Source organism: Chiloscyllium plagiosum, chromosome 6, assembly GCF_004010195.1.
Source record: "Chiloscyllium plagiosum isolate BGI_BamShark_2017 chromosome 6, ASM401019v2, whole genome shotgun sequence".
In the NCBI taxonomy this organism is placed as follows: Eukaryota; Metazoa; Chordata; class Chondrichthyes; order Orectolobiformes; family Hemiscylliidae; genus Chiloscyllium; species Chiloscyllium plagiosum.
In genome coordinates, this window is record NC_057715.1 from 1369414 (window position 1) to 1386529 (window position 17116).

Here is a 17116-nt window from a genome sequence, read left to right on the forward strand (position 1 = left end):
TGGCAAAGGGTCATTTGACCCGCAAGGTTAACTCGGATTTCTCTCCATAGATGCTACCAGACCTGCCAACCTTTTCCAGCAATTTCTGTTCTTGTTTTTTAAAAAAGCTCCGTTTGACCAAATCAGCCCAACCGTGACAGTTTTTAGATTTCTTCTCTCTTAACGAGTACAATAGGTCACACTGGTGGTGATAGCAGTATTGCATTAAATTTCTAACTTGACCGGTCAAACTACTTGATATAATTACAGATAGCAGTTGAATACTATCTGCAAACTATCCAAAAACTAATTAGTTATATAAAACACAATAAAGGTGGCAGAGCAGGTGATGTGTTGCATCAATAGCACAAGGTACTATTGGAACACCATGGAAACCACAACGACAGTGTGTCCATAGGTCAAGAGAATGTAGCTTAGAGTTGTTGAGCTGGAGCCTGAGCTTCAGATCCTGCGATCGGACAGAAAGAAAGAAAATCATCTCGACTCTTGTTCCTGGAGGCAGTCGCATGGCTGGGGCCAGGTGTTTCTGGTTTAGTGCATGGTCAGGGCCAGGTGAGTATGACTGCGATTGAAGCAGTTCTTGGAGACTAAAAGGTAACAATGAAAGAACATCGAACAGGTTTGCGGTTCTTACGACTTCTGTAAATGAGAGAACACACTACAGGATGATGATTAAACGGTCCACAGCACCATAATTCAGAGAGCCCTTCAAATGGGACAAATAAAATGTTGTGCATTGATCGCAGCGATCAATCTAGTTTTGGAGGTAGTTCAGCTGTCTGCAACCAAAGGCTGACTTGCCTGAGGAAGTGTTTATGCTCAGAACGTCGATTCTTCTGCTCCTCGGATGCTACCTGACCTGCTGTGCTTTTCCAGCACCACACTCTCGGCTCTGATCTCCAGCATCTGCAGTCCTCACTGTCTCCTGCTCAGGTTAAGACATCTGCCCAGGCTGGAGCGGAATTTGGGATGAGAGGGGAAGAATCCAGTTATTGAGGTCCACATAGGCAACAATGATGTGGGTAGGAGTAAGAGAGCTGCTCTGCTCACTGTGTTTGGAGGAGTGAGGGGATAAATGAAAGAAGCAGACTAGGTGGAGTTTCCAGGGAATGAGAGTGCAGTGGGCATGCATGAGCAGTCTCTGTAACATTCAGCATTGATCTGGTTGAAAACCATCAAAGCACTGTCTGTTGCCAGAGAAATGCCTGATAGTAACGTTTCAAGGTACTGCTACAAAACTAAGCTTTTCATTGTAATCCTCTGATAATAAAGCCAAGGTCCCCTTGGGTATCTTTTAACAGTCTTTAACTTACCAATTCTCCCTCCTTGCCCTGAAATACTCCATTTAGCCTGACATCAACATTCAGAAAAACAATCATGATTTGGAGATGCCGGTGTTGGACTGGGGTGTACAAAGTTAAAAATCACACGACACCAGGTTATAGTCCAACAGATTTAATTGGAAGCACTAGCTTTCGGAGCGACGCTCCTTCATCAGGTGATTGTGGCGGGCATAATTGTAAGGCACAGAATTTATAGCAAACGTTTACAGTGTGATGTAACTGAAATTATACATTGAAAAATACCTTGATTTTTTGTTGAGTCTTTCATTTGTTCGAATACCATGATACTTACACATGAAAGAAGTGAAACTATCTTGGTATTCGAACAGATGAAAGACTCAATAGACAGTCAAGGTATTTTTCAATGTATAATTTCAGTGTCTTCACACTGTAAACTTTTGCTATAAATTCTGTGCCTTACAATTATGCCCTCCACAATCACCTGATGAAGGAGCATCGCTCCGAAAGCTAGTGCTTCAAATTAAACTTGTTGGATTATAATCTGGTGTCGTGTGATTTTTAACAGAAAAACAATGGAATCCTCCCTGTCTTCTTGAACTGTCTTGTTACCCTCCAAGACTTGTGTCTACAATCCTCTGGTCCCTGTTTCTGTATCCCTTTAAAACTATACTATTTTGTTTGTGTTATCTCATGCTACATGATTATTTGTTATTTTTATTATTGAAAATTCTTCAAAAAGCATGTTTCCAATCTTCGGAAGTGCAATGAAAAATTATAATTTCTGATTTTAAAGATAAAAATATTGTCAAATATTGCAGCAGAAGTTTTGTTTTATGAATCCAACGAATTGATTTCAATGTTCTTGGTTAAAGAGAGACATGCTTATCAGAAATGAAATCTGATCCATCTAAGAGTTACTGCTACCTTATTTAGTGTCGATATTACATGACATTGGAATATGTGACCTTGTCAACCTGCAGCTGTTGCAAGTTGTCTTCTGGTTCACTAAAGTCGTTGGCAAATATTGAAACTTTGAATTAAGGTCGCAGTCTTTTGGGTTTGTTGAGTTATGTGAGGGAAAATCTGGAAGACACATCTTTAGGACGTTTGTACTGCAAGAATGGAGGAGCCCATGATTTAGGTACGACAATAACTAATGTCAATATCAATAGCATCTGATTGCCATGTATAGACTGAGAGTCATATGTCGAAAAAATCCACTATCTAAACTCTCAATCAGAGCTCAGCTCTTTTTAAATCAGAATGAAAGACAAGTTGCATATCTATCATTTAAATAACTATAATTGATTATGAAAATCTAATTACTTAGAGAAAAGTGTATTAATAAAGAATATGCTAAATAGAGGGCCTGTTACTCATTTTAATAGGGTGAAGTCTGTACTAAATACACAGGCGTACTGCAGAACTTAGAAAGGTGCTTTAATTCAACTAGAAACTGGCACAGCAGAATTTCAAATTTCAATTTCCCTTTGCATGTGAAGGCACTAGAGAGAGCGGGAAAGGATTTTTGTGAATTATTCCAGCGACAGTGGTCTTCAGTTTATGGGATTGATTGAAAAACTTGGGCTGTTATCCTTAGACAAGAGAATATTGAGAGAAGATTTGAATGAATTGTTGAAAATCAGACAGGGAGAAACTGATGGAAGGATTGAGAACCAGAAGGCATTGATTTAAAATGATAGGACAGACTAATGGAGGAGACATGAAGAGAAACCTTGGCACACAGCGAGTGGTCAGGCTTTGGAATGCCCTGCCTCTGAAGAGAAAACAGATCTATAGAGAAAAGGCAATGAGTTGACACAGTGCGGATCGCCCTTATAAAGAGCTGGCACACAGACTGTGGCCTACATGGGCTCCTTCAGGACAATAACCTGATGATTCTATACAAATGGATTAAGTTAAGTTCTGGGTGTGTCACAGGCCAGTGAATTTAGTACTTTATTCATACTTAGCAAATTTTTCAGCTGGCAACTAATCACAGATGTGGTAAAAGTGGACTTCTGAACCAGTGAGTGGTTATGATCTGGGATGCACTTCACTAGAGTATGTTAGAGCACACGATTGTAGGTTTTAAATGAGAATGAATCATTATCTGGCACGGAAACATTTGTGGGGATATGGAATTGGATGAATTGCTGTTACATAGTCACAACAAAAAGCATCTTTGTGTGCTGTAACCATCCTACGTTTCAATGTAAGAAACAGCAGGAATGCTCCTCTGGGTCACAGAAAGAAATCTCTGTCTTTGTTATCAAGTCTCCTAGTCGTGCCTCAACAATAATGCCGGGACATTAAATGTCTTCAAGGCAGAGACTGATAAATTCTTGATCTCGCAAAGAATTAAGGGATACTGGGAGAGTGCGGGTAAGTGGAGTTGAAATGCCCATCAGCCATGATTAAATGAAGGAGTGGACTCGATGGGCCGAATGGCCTTACTTCCACTCCAATGTCTTATGGTCTTGTGGTCTAATACCTCTTCCACATCCCTTCACAATTTCACTAAAAGTTGGACACTATCTGGTTTGTGATGCAGAGTCATGCCAACATCAGCTAAGGCTACCATGAAGGACTCTCCTTCTCAACCTCTCCCCTCACCAGAGGCATGGTGACCCTCAGGTTAAACCACCACCAGTTCTCTCTCTCTCTCTCTCTCTCTCTCTCTTTCTCTCGCTCTGTAATAAGAGAGCAGCCCTATGGTCTTCTGGAACTATGGCGACTTTACCTTTACTGGGATATCCCAGGGTCAACCAGCACCCTCTGCCATTAACGCCAACTTTAGAAGGTGTTGTTTCATTTAGCTGAGCTCTGTCAGTCAGCATCTGATTGATACCCAATGTGTAAAAACAGTGGCCGTCTCAACATTTGTCATAATTTTCATCAGAAAATCCAGCCCGTTAGTTTGCCTTCTCCAAAGTCTTAGACCATAAAACCATTAAATGTAGGAGCAGGAGTAGGCTATTCAGGCCATTGAGTCTATTCTGCTATTCAATGGGATCGTGGCTGATCTGACAACCCTCAGTTTCACTATCCTGTCTTTTCCCAACAACCCTTGATTCTCTAACGTTTGGGGCAACAGGGCATCTGAGACCTTAATAAAGAGCAGAATGATAAAGGTGCCTTCCTCACCAATGAATCCAAAGAATTGAGAAGTAAACAGAGGAAAGACTGAGAAGGACAGTTGAATAAAAGTGGGTGAATCCAATGTCAAACCAGATCCAGAATTAAATATAGAGCAAGGATAAGAAAGATTAGATTGAGAGTGAGAAAAAGGAGGTAAAAACAAAAGTAAGAAAAATACAGAGAAGTGAGAGTTTGACATTTTTAAATCTCCTAAACTAAATCACCACCTTAAAGACAGGCAGACTGGCAGATGCTAACAATTGGTAAAAAGATATCTGCCCTGTTAAATACTGGACTTAATGTTGGAGAGTCTCATGGGGAATTAATCGGAAAGTGTTACCATTTCACAAAAGTCATGGAATGAGGTCAAGCACACATCTTGTTTTTACAAAGCTCAGGATTGAAATGTGTCAAAATTGGTCAGCAACTTGTAACAATCATAATTCACCTGCCATCTCGCTTCATGGAGTATTTCTTCATCAATATGGGTTGCTGGCCAACTTCTACAGGAACAGTGGCAAGTGTTCTTTAAATACAATTTGTTTTTTGGTAAAATCTGGTCTAACATTTTATCAAAAAGAACATATTACAGGTTTATTCTGGTGTAAAGCTGACATCAAATGAGGAAGTTACATGATTATACATTCAAAAACAACATATTTAAACATGCTTTGTCATTTACTATAGTTTTGTGTGTAAAGCTTTAAATCCAGATATTGCTTGTTTTTGTTTATGCAGAGGTTACTAACATGTGACAATGAGCAATTCAGTGAAGACCAGCATTAATAAAGGTATGATAAATTATTATATTAATAAGAGCAGAGTTTAAAGTGAAAGATCATATGTAGAAGGCACTGGTCTTTATCCACAATGATGACAAGCTTTGGATTAAAGATGTCAGCGCAAAATATCTGGAGATATAAACAGGCTTGTTAATCCACTCAAATACTTTAACACCAAATCTGCAGCTCAGTGTTTAACTTTACTGTTCATTTGAGTTTTAACAGGTGTTTAATTTTATATTTATTTATAAGAAAATAAATTGTGAAATTGTGAAAAATCATTTTACTATCATGATAAGCATAAAAAATATTGCATCTACAATGACATGATTATGGCTTTTTTAGCTCAGTACCTCCACAGCCATTGTTATGACTTTTTTTGCAGAATAAGAGATCACTTTTAAGTTTACAAACTGAACCAATGGGTGCTGAGATGTTTAGCAAAATGCAGATTGCATTAGTGTTAAAAAAAAGAGCCTTGAAATAAAATGCTTACAGAAAGTTATTGGAGTCAAGAGTGTGATGCTGGAAAAAACACAGCAGGTCAGGCAGTATCCGAGGAGCAAGAGCCCTTCATCAGGAATGAGGCTTATGCCTGACACGTCGATTCTCCTGCTCCTCGGATACTGCCTGACCTACTGTGCTTTTCCAGCACTACACTCTCAACTCTGATCTCTGGCATCTGCAGTCCTCACTTTCTACTTGGGAAGACAATGGATCCCAATATAGATTACAGGAAACATTTAGCATCTTTATGGTTTTTAAAAAGTTTATTTCAATAACTATATACTTTAATTAATGTGAAACAAATGATAGATCAAGTAATTGGAAAAGTTTTGAATCACTGAGATTGGGTTATTTTGACATCTTTTATTGACAGGTGCACCAGACTAACCATTCGAGACTGACAGAATGTTTTTCAAAGTTTGGAATAATTTCTCACTGTTGTTGTCTTGTCATTTTTCACATTGATTCATGATCTGTGCTTCTTCATCTTGATTTGCTGGTGTCTTACATTGAACCAATAAGCACAGCATGACAAGAAGGACCAGAGTAATGGGATCAATAACGCAAGACCAAAATAAGGAGCATTTACTAAAACAAGCTGCAAGTGCATGAAGTGTACTCTATACTGAGGACTTGCAGTCTTCATATGGCATTTAAAAGAAAGAAATGTAGCACCTTTCATCACCTAAGGACATCCCAAAATGTTTTATAGCCAGTGTGTAGTGTGTAGTGACTTTTGCGATGTAGGGAATACAGCAGCTAATCTCCACCCAGCAAGATCCCACTAATCCAATCAAATAACAACCAGGGAATTTGTTCTAACAATGTTCGTTGAGGGATAAATATTGACCAGGGCAGCAGAGAATTCCATTTCTCGTTTTTAAAATAGTGCATTGGGATCTGTTGTAATCATTTGTTGAGTGGACTCTGTGTCAGATCTCATTGGAAAGAAACCACATTGACATTGTCGCTGGGATTTTGGTATTCAAGTCAATAGAGTGGGCTATGAACTCAATCGTGTGTCTCTGAGCTGAGAGCAGAATCATTAAGCCCCATCCAGTAAAATTGTTAACTTTATACATGTGTGCTGTAGCTCTGGGATTATTCACAAGGAGTCACAGTATGGTTTTTGTAACAATGAGGACATTATTACATCCTGGTCAATATTTTACTATTTTATTATTTGGCAGTGTGGATTTTTTCTTAAACCAGTGCATGGAAATTATAGTTTATGAACGTCCATTAAAGCATAAATTAGTGGCCATTTCCATGGGTTGACAGCATCACTGCCAAGGTCAGCATTTGTAGCTCAACCCCATATTCCCTCGACAAAATGGGGGGGTCACATTTCTTGCACCAGTCCATATGGTGTCGATAAGAGGCAGATAGATTGAGGGGGTCGGCAAAGATCTGGCAAACAGAACATATATGCAGTAAATAGGAAATTGTCCTTTGTGATAGGAAGAATAAAAAAGGAAGCATATTATCTAGGTAGGGAGAGATTAAAGAGTTCTGAGATTTGGAGGGAAGTGGGTGTCCTGATGCATGAATCAGAGAGCATTATTATCTAGGTAGGGTGAGTAATTGGAAAAGCTAAAAGAAAGTTATGATTTGTTTTATGGGAAAAGGTTGGTCAGGCTGTGCTGGTATTTACTGGTGTTTAGAAAAGTAAGAGATGACTTCATTAAAACGCAGAGGGACCGGACAGGGTTAGGGTCAGGTTTGGGTAAGGGTTAAGGTAAGGGTTAGCGTTAGGGTTAGGGTCAGGGTCAGACTCAGGCTCAGGGTTAGGGTTAGGGTGAGGGGTAAAGTTAAGATTAAGATTAGGGTCAGGGTTAAGTTTAGTGTTAGGGTTAGGGTCAGGATCAGGGTTAGGATCAGGTTTAGGGTTAGGGTTAATGTTATGGTTAAGGTTAGGGTTAGGGTCAGGATTAGGGTTAGGATTAGGGTTAGGGTTGGGGTGTGGAGGGGTTAGTGTTAGTGTTAGGATTAGGGTTAGGGTTAGGGTTAGGGTTCGGGCATGGAGAGGTTAGGGTTAGGGTTAGCGTATGGAGAGGTGTCTCTTCTTATGGAAGGACCAGAAGTCAATGTTTGAAAATAAGGGCTCTCCCATTTAAAGCAGACAGGGGGTAATTTATTTTTTTTACAATGGCTAGTGAGTGTTTTGAACTCTCTTCCTAAATGGGTTGCAAAGGGAGAGTCTTGGAATATTTCTAAGGCAGAGATGATTGCTGCTTGTGAAGAAAGGATTATCAGGGAGAGGAGAATATGGATCTGAGGATCCCTTCAGATCCGCTGGGATCTTATTAAATGGCTGTGCAGGTTTGAGTGCTTGAATAGTGTATTTCTGCTCTGCGTTCCTCTGTTTGTAATGCACTGGCTGAGATTTAAGTTTTTTCTTTTGACTCTGTTTTAAATTAGTTTCCCTTATCAATTTCAAAGCTGATCACGTACAGCAAGCTGGTGTGTGAAACATTTGAGATTTGCGGAAGGGGGACGCAGAAAAGGATCTTGTACCCCAGAGAATCCATGGGGCATGATCCCATCACCTCACCAGGCTTGCACCTCTGGAGTTTGTGGGTCTGGGTCTGTGAGAGGATTCCTAATTTGCTTATGATCAAACACTCAGCCTCAATTATAGACAGCTTGCTGTTGCTGATCTGACCATGAAGATTGAAAATCCAGTAGTTGGTCATTGTTGATGCAGCAGGGCAATGTGGTGTCCACACCTTCCCTCAGATCTCCCTATTCTGTTTACACTCAGTCCCCATGTAATGGGAGCCTGGCTCTTCAAGAGAAATCAGATTGAGGAACCTAACTGTGGGATTGTTGGTAGGGGGTGAGCAGCTCCTACCACTCCCAGATGTCCTGAAGGAGAACCTCCATGGAGACATAACTGACCCGTAATCTGCTTCCTGTTTCTCTTCAGAGATGTTGAGAGATGGGGCAGTGCAGTTAATGGTGATGGGAATCCAAATGAGGATGCAGTTGCTGATGATAGGGGGAATGAGGAAGGTCCAAGAGGATGAAGTTCCAGATGAAAGGGAGAATGACAGAGGACAAGTCTGGAAGGCTTCCAGAGGAATGGAGACTGCAAATCGCAGAACTGACCCTGTTTTCATATTGGCATAAGCTCCCCCACTAAAGGAGCCTTTTAGGGGCTGTCGTCAGCTGATTGTGTTCCAGCAAACAACTCCTGCCATGATAACCTTGTGACTGCAGGTAGGAGACACACCCATCACAAGTCTTTACAATCTGCATTGTCACTGCAGGTGTTACAGCTGCTGACACTGCTCATGCCTCACCTCGGCAAGCTGCCTCTCTCATTAAATTCTGCCCTAACTCTTTTCAGCCAGATTTAAACTCCTAGCAGTTTGTTCACATGGACAGGTCAGTGAATAAGTAGCATCAATTACATCCATAAAATGGCCGTTGAACCCGTCTTTATAATATTTTGATCTTCTGCAGAAAAAGCTGAAGATGAAGATATATCATCGGAAATTATGAAAAGGCGATGGGTGCCAAATATCTTTAAAAGCACATCTTGGGAGTGCTTTCAATTTGCAGGACATGAGATCAAAATCACAGAAACTACTGATTGCTATGGTGCATATGTATGGCCTTCGGTAAGCATTGTAATCAGTTTTAATGTAACTTTAGCTGAAATTAGTGGATAATTGTTTAATCCGTTTGATGTCATACTTCTTTCTAATATTTTAAATGGATTAAAATCTTTCATAAAAGCGTGAATTCAAGAATGGTATATGAGAAAATTAAGTATTTCATGAGGAAGGATATGTAGGCCTTGGAGGGAGTATAATGTTGGTTTTCAAAATTGATTCCTGAACTTCAGACGTTAAGTTATGAAAATAGATCACACAAATTTGGCCAGTTTTCTCTAGAATTTAGAAGGTTAAGGTGTGATCTGTTTGAAGTCTTCAAGATATTAACAGGAAAAGGCAGGGTAGATAAAGATAAACTATTCCCACTGGTTGAAGATTCTAGAACTCAGGGCATAGTCTGAGAATTCGGGCCAAACTGTTCAGGAGAGACGTCAGGAAGCACTTCTACACACGAAGGGGGGGAGAGGTTTGGAACTCCCTTCCACAGATGGCATTGGATACCGGATCAGTTGTTCATTTTAAATCTGCGATAGATAATATTTTTGTAAAACAAAGGTATCAAGGGGTATGGGCCGATGGAGTTGGGCAGTAGATCAGACATGGACTCAGCAAATGTTGGAAAAACTCAAAGTGGCCTATTTCTGTCCCAGTGCTCCTGTGTAGGAAGGTCAACAAATGTTCTTTGTGAAGTGTTGAATATGAAATAATGTTACCCCTGGCAACCACACAATAAAATGTTGAGCTGTGTAAAAGAAATTAACTCAAATTTCCATTGTGCATTACACAGGCCCTGGTGTTGTGCTATTACCTGGAACACAGTCAGAATGAGAATAATCTTATTGATAAAAATGTAATTGAAATTGGAGCAGGAACAGGATTGGTATCAATTGTTGCTGGTTTACTTGGTAAGTAAAAACTATCTTTAAAAATCCATCTTAGATGCATATTGTAATCTTTGTGAAAGACAGTTTCAGACAAATTTCCATCAGGAAGATGGAACTGAGCAAGAAACAAAAACCGTTTCGGAAGGGGGATTAAATGATTGCTTCAAGAGATAAGTACTAAGGAGTAGAAAAATAAAATGCTTTCAGCAACAAGTTTTTCTAATTTACTGACTGTATTTATCGTACATTCCACGTCTGTTCCTTATTCCAACAACTAGCCCTTAATTTAGTCCCTGAAACAATAGCCTTGAGTCAACGGATTGCCTTAATGTGAAGTCATCATGACCATACCCAGGTAGCACAAAACTCCGTTTATGAAAAGCTTACACATACACATTAGTTTCAGATTTATAAAAGCTGTTGGTTACTATGATAGTGTTGGGATAGCAGTGTGTGAAGTGAGTGGAGCTCTGTACCCTGTGTAAATTCAGCCAACGATGCTGATCTGAGTACAGTCATTCTGGTTACTGACAAGGCAAAGGTTCACAGTTATCAATGTCAACAAAGAAATGCAACTGACTGGACGAGCCTGGGCGAATGCTGAGGTGAGTAGAGTTGGGGGTTGTGATCATTTTCACAATCACAGTGAGCGTGCAGTTGTCAGATTGAGCGGAGAGTTACCCCTTCTGCAGGAGGTTCCCATTGTCTGTCACCAGCTGACACAATAACCTCAGCTAACAGCAGAGTGTTATGGACCAGTCCAGACCCACGCCCTAAACTTTGGTTAGGAGATACCCTGAACCCTAATGTTTATGTTTAATTAAAACTTTAGGCAAATGTTAGGCCCTGTGTTCCAGATGTGATTCGATTGGTCCACCACTGGACTTTCAGCAAAACACACTTTACTCTTACAACACAGATAAAATTCAAAAGTAAATATTGACATAACTTTACCTTATTGAACAATTGAACACAATAATGAATTATTTAACCACCGATCATCAAGTTCTCCAATATAGACAGCATCCCATAAACAACCCCTTTGGAAAAATTGTTCCGCACAATACCGTGTTTTGGAAGGGCAGCGTGGGTTTACCGAGAAGGCTATTCATCCTGACGGTTGGCTGGCAACATGACTCGAAAGCAGTGAGTTTGCTGTCTTACGTATAGGAACACTTACAGAAGCCTGTTACAGATGTTTTTCATCCAACCAAGCTAGAGACATTGAAGTGTAGCAAAGAGGCAGAGAACGACATAACTGACATTGTTCTGGACCAGACCAGACCACTGAAAACATTCTTAGGCAGGCAGCCCAGACCATAACTTTGCAATTTGTTTTGATAAGTTAACAGTGAGAATTACCCAGAGTAAGCGAGTGAGGTTGATTACCAGGTTTTAGAACAGACAAAAATTTATTCACAATTAAACTCAAAGAACAGAACAAAGAATACTTACAGAACTCAGTCTAAGTAAACTAGACTTAATTATGCTGTTCCAAATATACCCAACAGTCCCAACAAGCAAATACCCTTAAAACAACAGTATAAATGGAACAGATGCTTACAGGTTGAAGTTAGAAGGGCAGAAAGAGAGAGAGGGAGAGCCTGTGTTTGACACAGCTCGCTGTTGAACTCCCAACTAGTTGTGGACTGAACTGCTCAGCTGACCATTCCCCTTTCATTCTACAGGTCACTTCTAAAACATGACCACTTTGGCCTGAAGTCTCATCTGTTTACATATAAACAAAAAAGCCTCTCACTCTCTGTGCCAAACCAGCCTGATCAGACCCTGGCCTGGTTTATGACCCCTCTGAAAAAAAATCAGGGACGCAGTATCTTTGAGAAAAGGAACAGCTTTTAGATAAAAGGGACCAACTTTAAAAAAAATGAATCATCAATACCAAAAGGTGACTGCATTTTTAAAACCCTTCAAAAACCCGGTTAGTAGTCTAAACACACATGTACACTATACTAACTATACACGTGCAAACATGCACAACTACATGCAAATTCAGGCTGTGGTACACCCACAACCGAACTCCTCCATATCTTATTCAAGTCTTGATAATGCATCGGCAATCACACTCTCGCGACCTGCCAAAGGGTCAATTGTCAAACTGAAAAGGTGCAACAGCAAGCTCCATCTAAACAACCTGACATTTTTGTCCTTTAATTTTCCCACAAATGCCAATGGGTTATGATCAGTGTAAACGATTGTCTCAGATGCATTGCTGGTAATATAAACACTGAAATATTGTAATGCCAACACAAAGCTTAAAGTCTCGTTCTCCACCATTAAATATTTCTGTTGATGAATGTTCCACTTCCTGGAAAAAGACCCAATGGGTCTTTTGATCCCTCATCATCCTCCTGCAGGAGCATCGCACTGACACCCACAGCAATGGCGTCGATAGCCACCTTGAAAGGCTTTGTGTAATCCGATGTGGCTAATACTGGGGCAGTGGTTAACACAGTTTTTAGGCTGTCAAAGGCCTTTTGACAGTCCGCTGTCCACTGAAACTTCTTGCCATTTTTTACCAACTCAGTGAGCAGAGCAGCCACACTGCTAAAGTTCGGCACAAACATTCGGTAAAATCCACACAACTCCAGGAACTGTTGTACTGCTTTTTTTAATTGACGGTGTGGGAAATTCCCCAATTACTTTTGTTTTCACATCATGGGGCCATTTGGCCCAGGAAGGTGACTTGGGATTTGGCAAATTCACTTTTAGCTGAGTTTATCACCAAGCCTGCCTTCCCATGTTGATCAAACAAGTTCGATAAGTGCTGTAAATGTTCCTTTCATAGTGACTAAAAATCACCAGGTCATCAATATACACCACACAGTTGGGTAGTCCGGCAATGACTATATTAGTCAGTCTCTGAAATGTGGCTGGAGCGTAATTCATACCAAATGGCATGACTTTGAACTGATACAGTCCACTGAGTGTTATGAAAGCTGAAAATGCCTTTGCTCTCTCTGACAGAGGTACTTGCCAGCAGCCTCTGAGCAAGTCCAACTTAGAAATGTAAGTTGCTTGTCCCACTTTTCCAACACAGTCCTCTAACCGTGGAATTGGATATGCATCAGTCTTTGTAACGGCGTTGACTTTGCGGTAGTCCACACATAACCACTGGGTACCATCTGGCACCATGACTATGGGTGAGCTCCAGTCACTGTAACACACCTTGATAATGCCATCTTGGAGCATGCGTTCTATCTCCTTCTGAACCTGTGCCAACTTTAGAGGGTTATGCCTATAAGGATGTTGCTTAATCGGAATAGAATCTCCTATCTCTACATTATGCACAATTAGATTAGTACTTCCCAGTTTATTTCCTCATATCTTCCTTTGTGATAGTAATAACTCTTTTAGGTCATTTTGATTTTCTTGTGGGAGGTAACTCAATAATTTATGCCAATTTTTGACAACTTCCTCATTGTCCAATCTGATTTGAGGAATGTCCAATTCAGAATCCTCTGAACGTGGTCCTTCCTTCTGTGCTGTAATCATTAACACCTTCTCCTCTTGCTTTCCTTCCCGATCAAAATACTTTTTGAGCGTATTCACATGACCCACTCTGTGAGATTTCTTCCTGGCTGGAGTCCATATCAAGTCGTTCACCTCACTCAATTTCCTCTCAATTTGATAAAATCCACTTAACCCTTGGAAGTAACACCAATACCTGATCCCCAATTGCAAAATTGTGAATTTGTGATTTCTTGTGCCTCTGTGACCTTGTAATCACACAATCAGGGAAAATTCCTGGATAAACATTCTCCAGGTCTTCAGTTGCCTGCATTTCCACTGGCTTTTCAACTAGAGTAGGCAGCACACCTACTGGTGAATCAGTTATATCATTTGCAAGGACAAATTGTATTCCTGGAGCTGAGAGTCTGTCCAGTAGACCTACCACAAATTCTCCACTCTTCTCTGGACTCTCTAGCCTCACTTTACATAATGGAGCACTTTTTCTCTCACCGTGAATTCCTGTTACCAGTACCTTCTCTGACAATAGTCCCTCAGGAGTGCATATCTCCTCATCCTTCAGCATCACAGACTGAGAGGATCCTGTGTCCCTCAATATTGTAACCTCTTTACCTGCTACTCCTGGCCTATGTGAATAAACTTTACCCTTGCATGTATGTTTTTTTAAGCAGATCTGGCACTTCCTCCTTAATCAACCTCTGATCATCTTGTACACTCTGAGGCAGTTGTCTAACTTCCCTTGTGCTTTTTGTTACTAGTCCAACAAAACTCCCAGGCTTGTCTGGTTATCCTACATCTGGCTTTTTCCTAGCCCACCAACACTGTGATTTTGAGTGACCCACTTAATTACAATGAAAACACCGGAGCTTTTCAACTTCTTTGTCCCCCTCAAGGGTTTCTTTTTTACCCTGTGGTAAGTTATCCTTATGATCTTCGCTAAGATCTACCTTTGCCTTTCCACGTGAGGATTTCTCTTTGCCCCAATTTCTATCCCTTATGGGGCCGTCTGAACTCGGATTTCACCAGTTTCCTCATTTCCCCTCCCCCCACCCTGTCTGAACTCGGATTTCACCAGTTTCCTCATTTCCCCTCCCCCCACCCTGTCTGAACTCGGATTTCACCAGTTTCCTCATTTCCCCTCCCCCCACCCTGTCTGAACTCGGATTTCACCAGTTTCCTCATTTCCCCTCCCCCCACCCTGTCTGAACTCGGATTTCACCAGTTTCCTCATTTCCCCTCCCCCCACCCTGTCTGAACTCGGATTTCACCAGTTTCCTCATTTCCCCTCCCCCCACCCTGTCTGAACTCGGATTTCACCAGTTTCCTCATTTCCCCTCCCCCCACCCTGTCTGAACTCGGATTTCACCAGTTTCCTCATTTCCCCTCCCCCCACCCTGTCTGAACTCGGATTTCACCAGTTTCCTCATTTCCCCTCCCCCCACCTTGTCTCAGTCAAATCCATCAAATTCAGCACCGCCTTCCTAACCTGAGATCTTCTTCCCGACCTCTCCGCCCCCACCCCAGTCTGACCTATCACCCTCACCTTGACCTCTTTCCACCTATCACATTTCCGACGCCCCTCCCCCAAGTCCCTCCTCCCTAGCTTTTATCTTAGCCTGCTGGGCAAACTTTCCCCATTCCTGAAGAAGGGCTTATGCCCGAAACGTCGATTCTCCTGTTCCCTGGATGCTGCCTGACCTGCTGCACTTTTCCAGCAACACATTTCCAGCTCTGATCTCCAGCATCTGCAGACCTCACTTTCTCCTCAAAGGGGAGACAGTTTGGCTGCATTCAACGTATATTCTCTCAAAAGGGAAATGTATGACAAATCAATCAAAAGATGCCTGTATGATGAAGGAAACAGAAATTAAGTTAAAGAAGAGTAAGTGTCCTTGTGACAGTGTCACAGAGTAGAAAGGGTTGGGAACCAAGCTGAATGCAAAAGGTTCAGAAGAGAGGGAAAGAAAAACAAGAGAAGAAAATAGGGATTATGAAAAAATGCTGGCAGCTAACAAAAAGAAAAATCCCAATTCTGTCTCTGTCAGCACATCAATTGTGAAAAGCTGATAAAAGGAGATGTAGGGCTGATTAAGGACCAAAAAAAGGGATTTCCACATAGACATAAGAGGCATGGCCGTGGTATTAAATGAATACTTTTCATCCGCCCAGGTCATGGTGATAGAGGAGGAAACACACTCACTAAAAGGGTTTACATTTTAATAAGGTGGACGTTTTGGAGAAGCTGTTGTTATCTGATGTTGATAACGCACTGGGACCAGAAAAGATGCATCCAAGAAAGAAATGAAAGTGGAAATTGCAAATAATTGGCAGTAATCTGTCAATCTTCCCTGCTTTTGGGGATAGTGCAGGAGGATTGGAGAATTGCAAACAAAATGCCCTTTCTTCAAATAGGTTGTAAGGATTTGCCCAGAGATTACAGACCAGACGCAGGAGAGGTAGAGAAGGCTGATAACATTGTGTTATAGAATCCCTGCAGTGTGGAATCAGGCCATTTGGCCCACTGAATCTACACTGACCACCCTCCCCCCACAAAGAGTATCCCACCCAGACCCAGTCCCCCCACCGTATCTCTTTAACCCTGTATTTCCGATGGCTAACCCACCTAGCCTGCACGTCCCTAGACACTGTGGGCAATTTAGCCACGGCCAAACCACCTAACCTCCACATCTTTGGGTGATAGAGTCATAGAGATGTACAGCATGGAAACAGACCCTTCGGCCCAACCCATCCATGCCGACCAGATATCCCAACCCAATCTAGTCTCACCTGCCAGCACCCGGCCCATATCCCTCCATACCCTTCCTATTCATATACCCATCCAAATGCCTCTTAAATGTTGCAATTGTACCAGCCTCCACCACATTCTCTGGCAGCTCATTCCATACATATACCACCCTCTGTGTGAAAAAGTTGCCCCTTAGGTCTCTTTTATATCTTTCCCCTCTCACCCTAAACCTATGCCCTCTAGTTCTGGACTCACCAACCCAGGGAAAAGACTTTGCCTATTTACCTTCTCCATGCCCCTCATAATTTTGTAAACCTCTAGAAGGTCACCTCCTCAGCATCTGAAGCTCCAGGGAAAACAGCCCTAACCTGTTCAGCCTCTCCCAATAGCTCAAATCCTCCAACCCTGGCAGCATCCTTGTAAATCTTTACTGAACCCTTTCAAGTTTCACAACATCTTTCCGATAGGAAGGAGACCAGAATTGCACGCAATATTCCAACAGTGGCCTAACCAATGTCCTGTACAGCCGCAACATGACCTCCCAACTCCTGTACTCAATACTCTGACCAATAAAGGAAAGCATACCAAACACCTTCTTCACTATCCTATTCTACCTGCGACTCCACTTTCAAGGAGCTAT

The 17116-nt window shown here is 41.5% G+C and overlaps 1 protein-coding gene across 1 annotated transcript in view; it reads left to right on the plus strand.

The window, feature by feature from the left end:
* Positions 1–2289: 2289 nt before the first annotated feature.
* The window catches only part of mettl21e (methyltransferase like 21e), a 23430-nt gene continuing 8603 nt past the window's right edge, over positions 2290–17116 (plus strand). The window contains exons 1-4 of the mRNA XM_043692751.1: positions 2290–2445; positions 5184–5236; positions 9203–9360; positions 10145–10262. Coding sequence (XP_043548686.1) covers positions 5203–5236; positions 9203–9360; positions 10145–10262 — 310 coding nt within the window. The 5' untranslated portion in view covers positions 2290–2445; positions 5184–5202. The remainder of the gene's footprint in view (positions 2446–5183; positions 5237–9202; positions 9361–10144; positions 10263–17116) is intronic.